The sequence below is a fragment of the Octopus bimaculoides genome, chromosome 8 (assembly GCF_046866305.1).
Source record: "Octopus bimaculoides isolate indiv1 chromosome 8, ASM4686630v1, whole genome shotgun sequence".
In the NCBI taxonomy this organism is placed as follows: domain Eukaryota; kingdom Metazoa; phylum Mollusca; class Cephalopoda; order Octopoda; family Octopodidae; genus Octopus; species Octopus bimaculoides.
The window spans coordinates 62,515,692-62,525,691 of NC_142935.1; the positions used below are offsets into that span (position 1 = coordinate 62,515,692).

At 45.9% G+C, this 10,000-nt stretch overlaps 1 protein-coding gene and 1 pseudogene across 28 annotated transcripts in view; one reads left to right on the plus strand and one right to left on the minus strand.

The window, feature by feature from the left end:
* Positions 1-1,860: 1,860 nt before the first annotated feature.
* LOC149134434 (large subunit ribosomal RNA) lies at positions 1,861-3,190 on the plus strand (annotated as a pseudogene).
* Positions 3,191-8,151: 4,961 nt separating this feature from the next.
* Positions 8,152-10,000, minus strand: part of LOC106883493 (uncharacterized) — a 379,952-nt gene continuing 378,103 nt past the window's right edge. For all 28 annotated transcript variants that reach the window (XM_089356613.1, XM_089356599.1, XM_089356614.1 and 25 more), the window contains one exon: positions 8,152-9,121. In XM_089356613.1, the coding sequence (XP_089212739.1) occupies positions 8,267-9,121 (855 nt within the window). In that variant the 3' untranslated portion in view covers positions 8,152-8,266. The remainder of the gene's footprint in view (positions 9,122-10,000) is intronic.

A 10,000-nucleotide genomic window follows, 5' to 3' on the forward strand; every position in this document is an offset into this window, starting at 1 on the left:
AATTTACACTTATCTATCCTCTCTCTCTCTGCCTCCCTCTCTGCCTCCCTCTCTCCCTCCTTCCCCCTCCCTCGCTGTGATTGGTGGCGGTGGGTTTATACGCCTGCCCTGCGAAGGTATATTGGCAGCTAGGGCGCCAATTGAAAGTGGGTGGATGCACCATCGGGATTTCCTGGTATGTTATGATCATTCGAGATTCAGTGGATGATGGGCGAGTGAGGTGATTCGCTGTCTTTTGCCTGATTGATGGATGCACTGCCAGGCTTTATCCTTTGGGACACTACCTTGGCGTGGTGAAAGAGCTTACGTCCGTGTGAGGAGGTATGTTGGATGGGTTGCAAAATAATACCGAATATGTGCCCTCGCATGGGCAAACTAAATGTGTCCCTCCCCCATGGCGGTGCCAGTCAGTCTGGTGGGGGCCATGTAGTGCGTGGCTGATCCTGATTGAGAGGCGTGGGCCTTCCGGAGGTGACTGGTGGGCTGCCGATAGCCTGCCTTCTGGTAAAATCATCTGGCCGACGTAAGGTATGTTATGACCCGTGTCAATGGGGAGTGAAGACCCGCTCCGGGCGGGGTTGTGCGGTATGTTATGACCCGTTCGTCTCGATGAGGCCCGGTGTGTTATTACCTGATGTCCATTCAGGTGGATGCACTACCGGGGTCACTATCGGATTTTTCGTTTTCGAATTTCGCCGGTGTGTGAAACCTCGCCGTTTCGGAGGGGTGGATGCACTGCCGCGCATTTGATTTTCGCAATCTGTTGGCATCGGGTGGATGCGCTGCCAATCGTTGGCCGGAGGATGCACCGGTAGGTTAAGGTGAAGGTATGTCTGCCTGTCCCTAAGTTCGGTTATGCACTCATGGGAATTGCCGCCGCGGGATCGCAATTTATAAAAACTAATAAGTTTGAAAACATACGGTAGCCAGGGGCCGTATAAACTGGTGACCCCCGGGTCGGGGGTGCCCGTAGGTCAAAGCTGAGCGTACTGCCTATCCACGTCGGGCCTTACGAGAAACGGTTGGATCACTTAGGTTCCATACCTTTCTACCCTCCTCGGTGGCGGATTACGGACCATTTCCGCCGCCGGTAAATCAGTGACCCACGCAACTGATTAATGGTCTATTCTCAACGGTCTTCATCGTAATCCTCTTTTGGTTTTTTTTTTAATATATATATATATATACCCAAAAATGATACTATCCGCCCCAGCTGGGATAGTTATATATACATTGATTGGAAGAGTCGGCCGAAGTAGCGTCGGAGGGGGCTGCGAATTGCTAAGTAATTGTCAGCCTTAGCTCCGAATTTGGTTGATTAGGCTGATTAGAATGTAACGGAAAAGAAGGTCTGGTGTAACGAGGAGACGGACTGTGCACGGAAATCTCATTGTCCGTCCAAGCCGTGAAGATGAAATGAATGGAAAGACACCAGTCGTCCCAATGGTATGTCGAAAGGAAAAATAGATGTCCGAGGCTGCTGCGAAGATGGTTGAGAAGATTATAGACCTAAACACGTAAAACGAGACAAATAATAAAAAGAAAACCGATTAACGACAAACTGCGACCTGCAGAAATAATAACAAACATCTTATTTTAGTGGTTTTTATTGTTTTAGGTAGTGTCGCCCAGGTTGTGAGATGGGCCTTATGTCAAAAGTGTGCGGCACTAGGGCAATGGCTTCAGTGGGACCACCCACAGAAAACAAAGGGAAAAGAAAGACAGATGAAAATGTCAAGAAGTAAGAAATGGCCAAATGCCTCGTTATCTAATTAGTGACGCGCATGAACGGATCAACGAGATTCCTACTGTCCCTATCTACTGTGTAGCGAAACCACAGCCAAGTGAACGGGCTTGGACGGATCGGCAGGGAAAGAAGACCCTGTTGAGCTAGACTCCGGTTTTGTGAGGGCACACGGTAGGCGTAGCATAGGCGGTAGCATTCGCGTTGCCCCGCGCCGGCCGCCGTCACCAGCGGCGCGGTGCACTTCGTCGGTGGCCGTCGTGTCGGCGTTTCCTCGCCGCGCTTCGGTCGTCGTCCGGCGTGCTGCCGCGTCGTCGGTGGGCCGGTTCGGCATCGGGGTGTCGCGTGCGTTTGCGACGATGTAAAACCGCCACTTCCGTAGTTTCCTCGCTCACTCGATGGAGAAGGGATCGGGCCGTCGCCGAGCGGTGGTTCATTATCTGGTGCGAAGCGCGCGGTGCATGTCGAGCGCCTTCGCGGGCGCCGGCGCAGCCGATGCGCGACCCTTAGTCGAGAACAGTGTCGGTCGGGGAGTTTGACAGGGGCGGTACGTCTGTCAAACGGTAACGCAGGTGTCCCAAGGCGAGCTCAGCGTGGACGGAAACCACACGTCGAGCAAAAGCTCGCTCGATCTCGATTTTCAGTACGAATACGGACCGCGAAAGCGTGGCCCATCGATCCTTTCCGAACAGCGGCGAGCTATGCGTCCGCCGAGAGGTGTCAGAAAAGTTACCACAGGGATAACTGGCTTGTGGCGGCCAAGCGTTCGCAGCGACGTCGCTTTTTGATCCTTCGATGTCGGCTCTTCCTATCATTGCGAAGCAGAATTCGCAAAGCGTTGGATTGTTCACCCACTAACAGGCAACGTAAGCTGGGTTTAGACCGTCGTGAGACAGGTTAGATGTATCCTACCGATGCATCGCGCGGTCGGGGGTTCGGTGCACGGCGGCGCACTTCGGTGCGCTTCCGCAGCCGACGCTCCCGCCCCGCGGCCTTAGGCGGGCACCGGCAACGTCAACTCGGCTACGGCTATTCCGTCCAATACGAGAGGAACCGCGGGATCAGAGCAACAGTTTGCACGCTCGCTCGATAGAGCGGTGGTGCCATGCTGCCTCTGAGTGATAACGGCTGAACGCCTCTAAGCCGGAACCGTAGCCGGATCCGAGTAGTTTTCCAAAAGCGTCTCAACCTCAAGGCGCATGCCTTAGCTCGGCGTTCGCCGTCCGCCCGTCGCGTTCGCGAGGCAGCGTCGCCGGCGGAATTGCCATTTTGGGACGTCTGCGGCGGTCGAGGCCGCCGACGTCGGCCCCCCACGACTTGTTCGAAGAGATCGAGACGAAAAGGATCGCTTGCATACGACTCGACTTGCCGTTCGGAGTGACGTGCTTAGTAGAGCAGCTACCACACTGCGATCTATTGAGTCTCTTCTCGCGAACGACACGATCCGCCCTTTCGAGGCGGCGGCCGGCGTGGGGGACGAACGAAAGAAATCCCCCCCCCCCCACCGAGAAACTGCGAACTGATCGAGAGACGTCGAGACACTGAGACTGAGACCGAGACGAAGCGTGGCTTAGTGGTCGGCGAAAAAGAAAAATCGAGATCGGTACTGGTCACGCGGCGGCGGCGGCGGCAGAACTAAGGAAGACGAACGGAAAAATGAAAGGAAACGCAGATTCGAGCGACGACCGGAGAACCGCACCCGCGGCGAGCGAGTCGTCGGAGTGCACTGCCGAAAGAAGAACGAGGAGGAGACGCTACGTGCGAGACCCGTCTAGGGGATTCCCCCCCCCCCCCGTTTCCGTAGAAGCGACTTTTTTTTTTGTAGAGCCTCACGGCTCTCCGACCGACGGAGAACCGGCGGCATCGAGCACGAGCGCGAGTGCGTGTGCCGGTCGTCGCCGCGCGAACGCGATCTCTGCTCCTCCGAGTTAGTTGCGAAGAGCGGGACGCACGCGTCGCACTAAGCGCGGTCAAACGGCTGGAGTAACTCTGACTCTGCATCAAGCAGTGAGGAAACTTGTAAGGTAAGGGAAGCAGGCGATTAGCGGCGTCGCTCAGATCGAGGAAAGACCTGTCCGCCGCCGGCCGAGCGTCGGTGCGGTCGAAAGGCTTTCGACCGCGCGGCGAGTGCGTGTGTGTGTCCGTGTGTTAGGCACGCGGTCGACGGGTAAAGGGCTCGTCGAGTAGGTCGTAGCAGTGATTAGAAAGCAACAAAGTCGGAAGGAAGGAAGGCAGCAAGCAAGCAAGAGAGCGGTTCGTAGCAAGGAAAGAACAGGCCGACGCTTCGGCGGCCGCCGCCCACGAGTGTGTGTCCGTGTGTTACGCACGCTAAGAAGCGACCGAGGCGGTCGACGGATAAGGAGTTGGTTCGAGTGAGAAGGAAGGAAGGAAGCGAGCAAGCGAGCGAGCAATTGGCAGCGTCGTCGCTGGGAGCGAGCAAAGAGGCAGCAGACGCATCGGCGACGGGCCTCCACCGGCAAACTGCTTGTGCGATCGAAAGGCCGTCGTCTTGGCGGCGATACCACCCACCAGTGCGTGTGTCCCTGTGTTACACACGCTAAGACACATGGCCGAAACAGTCAACGGATAACCGGCAGGTCGAGTGAGTCGTGGCAGCGAGAAGGAAGCGAGCAAGCAAAGAGGCTGCAAACGCATCGGTGGCGGACTCTCGCCGGTGCGATCGAAAGGCCGTCGTCTCAGCTGCGATACCGACCGCGAGTGTGTGTGTCCGTGTGTTACGCACGCTAGGACACGTGGCCGGGGCTGTCGATGGATGAGAAGCAAGTCGAGTGAGTCGTGGCAGCGAGAAGGAAGCAAGCGAGCGATTAGCAGCGTCGCTAGGAGTGAGCAAAGAGGCAGCAGATATGACCACATTCCATCTTGGTTCTTTTCGTCTTTATCCCTTGTCCATCTTCTATTCATCTCACCTTGAATATTATTTTGTTTGTATATTATATATTGCATATCTATTTCATATTTGCACGTTCACTTTGCCATATTTGGTCCCTTGTTCATTGGTTTGCTATTTCCCAGTGGCTTCTCACTGCCAGTGCCACCAAAGTAGAGCAATATCATTGTTAACAGTACAAAATTGCTGAGATCCTTTGCCTGATAACTGGTAAATAACCTTCTGTGTCTGTTTTCTGGTTATTTGTGCCTATGTATATTATGTGTTTTTAACTAATTATTTAATGGTATGCTACACATTGTCTCTTATTTCATTTACAGTAAGTGAATACATACATATATATATATATTGGACACATGCGATCGTTGTATTCTTTCTTGTCTTGAGGTTCACAGCCAAACAGCTGGGTGGATTCGACTGAAAAATGGCACACATGTGGAGCCGGGTGCATAGATTGGAATGCGGTTTGTATTTTCTTCCTACTCCCTGTAGTTACCGAGAAAATCGATTGAGACTTTTTCTAATGGAATTCCCCTTTCTTCCACCAATTAAAAGAACCAGTTGCTCACACAGCCAGCATATACCATTTCGCTAGCAACAAGGGGAGTACAGGATGACAGTCAGCCAACATTTTCGCTATGCTGTCTCTCTTCTTTCACCTCTTTGTGGGGTTAATAATCTTAATCTTTAGTTACAGTTTCTCATTCAAACTACATAATAAGTAGAATTGTCGGATTAAGACAGTAGGGTGTTTTGAGGGAGATTTGGCTGCTATTTTTATCATGTCTAGCTATCATGTAGAGGTCTGAACTTAATTTTCATTCACATATTTGCATTTAAAAAATTTTACATAATCTTTTCCATAAATCAACTATGGTAAAAATACACACACATGTCCATTTCATATCCCTTCTTTCAATTTCTGCTCTCTGCAAATAAAATTTTTACGGATACAACTGCTTACAAAAATAAGGATTAATGTATAATTTCTTTCTATGTTCATAATTAAATCAATGTTTTAATGACTCCAATAGAATAGCTCTCAGAAACAGATTACGTACAAATTCGTTCTTCACAACTCCTGAAGCTGTTTTCTGACGGGGGGGGGGGGGGGGGGGTAAATTTTCATACAGCTGGAGGCTCCAATCAAAACAGGGGACCCAAAATGATAAGGTTGAGAAACCCTTCTCAGATTCACACATTCATTGCAGCGGTCGTGCAGTTTTTCTAAGCCCTGTGAAAGAATTTGGAAGGTTGGGCCTCCAACTAGGCCCTTTGTGATACCCTTAAATCCGGGAACTTTTCACCACTCTTACATATATCTATCTATCTATCTATCTATACATACATACATACATACATACATTACATACATACATACACAGTATTTTTCTGACACTGATGTGTTAGATAGATAGATAGATAGATCTGTAAGTATTAACATTATTATTAATATTAATAGCTTAAGTAGTGTAAGAAAGTAAGCATTTACCTCTCCTTTTCAAGATCTCTCACATTAGGAGAAGAAGGGACAAACTTATCTTTAGAATAAAGATCTAACTTGAATGTTTGCTACAAAGTGGACTCTGTTGAAGGCCTTCACTCAAGAACAGTTGGCTAATCCCAGTGGCAGTGGCATCGTCGTCGTCGTTGTCATCATCATCATCATCATCATTTAAGATCTGCTTTCATGCCTGCATAGATCGAATGGTTTGACTGGGGGGGCTGGATAGGCAGAAGCCTGTAGCAGGATTCACTGTCTGTTTTGGCAGGGTTTTTACAACTGGATGTCCTTCCTAACATCAACCATCTTAAAAAGTGGTCTCCTTACAGAATGGACTGAATTAAAAGCCTACCAGGCACAATTCTGCCCTTCATCAATAAATAAGATACCAATTTAGTGTGGATATAGGGACAGAATTCCAAGAGTATCAATGCCTTGCAGTATTCATTTCAGTTCATTCTCTGAGTTCAAATCCCACTGCAGCATATTTGGGTGGTGGACTTGGAGGGTTACCTGGTTTAACACAATCATCTGATCCTTTGGTTTCTTTAGTGAAATCTAGTGTTGCAAGCATTCTGACCAGGTCTATGGTTTGAAAATATTTTCCACTGGCCCTGTCTCCCTCAAGTGTCGGAGACCCTTTAAAGGGTTAGGAACACGGTTCTTCTCTCCTGACCAAGTGATAAAAAGGACAGAAAAAAAAAAAATACTTCGTAATTGGTGAAATACTCATTATTCAGACAGAGAGGAAACTGAAAGATAAATTACAGATTTTATATATATATATATATAATCATCATCATCGTCGTTTAACGTCTGCTTTCCATGCTAGCATGGGTTGGACGATTTGACTGAGGACTGGTGGGCCAGGTGGCTACACCAGGCTCCAATCTGATTTGGCAGAGTTTCTACAGCTGGATGCCCTTCCTAACGCCAAATATATATATATATATATATATATATATATATATATATATATATATATATATATATATAGAGAGAGAGAGAGAGAGAGAGAGACTATTTGTCTTATTGTCTTCAGTAAAACCAGGACCCTTAATGTACAAGAACTGAATATACTTGAGTCCCTGCATGTGCACTTGAGACACTAGAACCAACTTGTCTTTAACTCCTTCCCAGGTAACTTTTTTTGGAGAATATGTTTCATTTTCAGACAATTTTTTTTTATCACACAAGCTTGCACACTCATCTGATGTATCCAAGCTTCTAATAGAAGGATGATACACATTGCCATCTTCTGAGCTTGACATCTGGGCATAATTTGTAAAAGAGAAAAAAACATAAAAACCAAGAAATGCCAAGAATTGACATATAAACTCATCTGTGGCTGTTTTTGGAATTATATGTTTTGGACAACTTTACTCATTGCACTCTGAAAAAGACAAATTGGGTGAAGACAAGTTAACCCATCTTTGCTGGGTAAGGGGTTAATAGTTGAGTATTTTCTGAAATTCTCCATATTTCATGTAAATGTAGTAAGCACATTTTATTTTTACCAGCAAATAGAAAGGGGCTGCAGGAACTGATTTGCATATGATTAACATGTTACATCACCAGCAAAAATTTAACCAGTGCAGTGAGGATTAATCCTTCGAGTCCCAACATATATTCCATGCTTATTTTTCACAAGACATCTCAGGGATCAGAACATTAAGTGCTCCAAGAGGTAGATTCTTGAAGCCTGTTTGTTGCTGTAACATTAATTACACCATAATTAGCTCTGTACAAAACCATATTTGTGCATTAACAAATTTTAATTATAATTTACAAAAAAAAAAAGAGACAATGCAAAGTCCAAATTTCAATTTTCCAATTTTTTTGCTTTAGTTGTTGTTCTTTTCTGGCTTTTTTCTTTGTTTCTTTTTTGATTTTTTTTTTTGTATTTTTTTAATATATACCTTATAACAGAAGAGGGGTCAACAGAAAGGAGTAAAATGGGGCTATACAATCCAAAATAAGAACAAATACATTTGATAATGTCTGATATGTCTTTTCAGGGTTTTCTTTTTTTTTAATTTTTTAAATATTTCTTTTTTATTTTCAAACAGAAAAAAAAAAAAACCAACAAAATAAAAACATGTACTTTAGGCTAACTGATATATTGTGAATTCTCGACAAGTGTTGTTCCAGTTGAGTTTAACAAAAATCTTAATTTATAAAAGTCCTCTATTGAAAAGCTTCCACTCGGATCAAGAGAGCACCGAGCAAACCGATTGACCATCATTGATCTCTCCTTGTCCAGCCAAAAGTCATAAGCTTGTTCCTGACTAGTGAAAGTGCTCCCTGCAAGCTCACTTGGGTAAGGTCCCCAAATGACAAGCTCCAGCATACCTCTGACGATAGCCAGGCAGTCTGGTTTGTCTGATTGGAGCAGCTCAAGTCCTCGATACAAACCCTTGGAACATTCTAAAAGCTTCTCATCATCAAAGAGATACTTATCAAAGAGATTATGCAAGAGTTTGGCACAGAAATCATTCATATCTGATGGTAGTTTATTATCAGCTTTGAAAGAAGGGAGCAAACACACACGTTTTCCACTGAAGTTCTTCTGAGATAGAAGGAATATTCTAACTGGTCGGAAGTGAAGCTGCGGGGATCCCCGATCGAGATGATGCAGAATCCCACTGACGACTTGCAGGAAAAGGAAAGACAAAATCTGGACAAAGCTGTCTGGGTTGTGCAGCATGGTGTCTTTAAGGTCAGTGATGTAGTCGTGCCAGGTGACCATTGATGAGTACTGACCAACAGCTAGGTGCCAATGGGGACTCGGGATGACTGCTGTGGATGAAGATGAAGATCCTATCGGGAAAACTGAACACTGGTCGGTGTTGTCAGTCATTGATGGAAGGAATGATGCAGGAATGTCATTGGCAGAAAGGTTTTGAAGTCTCATGAAAGCAGGGTGTGGTACGTAGGAATCACAGACATTATTGCCGTGGGTCAGCTGGAAGTAGAAAGTTGGAAAATAAAAATTATTAATTAGTCACAAACGATGTCTTTTTTTATATCAGCCCTGAAATTAAAGCTTCATTTTCAACAAACACATGAAAAGCACTTTGTACACTCAGGAAGGGCATTCAGCCAGAGAAACCATTCCAAGGCAAACATTGGATCTTGGTACGATCCTTTAACTAACGAGCCTCTGTTGAACTGTCCCACCCATGCTGGCATGGGAACTGAACATCAAATGATGATGATAGTGAATATGTTTAGAGATACTGAGCTTCGTATATTTGTACCCCAGTGTCACTCTGATGACATGCACTGCTCTCTCACTCAAGAAGAAGAAGAAGAAGAAGGAGAAGAAGAAGAAGAAGAAGAAGAAGAAGGAGAAGAAGAAGAAGAAGAAGAAGAAGAAGAAGAAGAAGAAGAAGAAGAAGAAGAAGAAGAAGAAGAAGAAGAAGAAGAAGAAGAAGAAGAAGAAGAAGAAGAAGAAGAAGAAGAAGAAGAAGAAGAAGAAGAAGAAGAAATTTGGAGGAGGGGAATAGTTGATTACATTGAACCCAGGATTCGGCCGGTACTTATTTTATCAACCCTGAATGGATGGAAGGCAAAGTAGAGCTTGGCAGAATTTGAACTCAGAATGCAAAGACGGATGAGATGCTGCTGAGCATTTTGCCAGGCATGCTACCAATGCTGCCAGCTTGCCGTCTTAATGATAGTAACAATAATAATAATAATAATAATAATAATAATAATAATAATAATAATAATAATAATAATAATAATAATAACAACAACAACAACAGCAATAATAATAATGGTTTCAAATTTTGGCGCAAGGCCAGTAATTTTGGGGTAGGGGGATAATTAATCACATTGA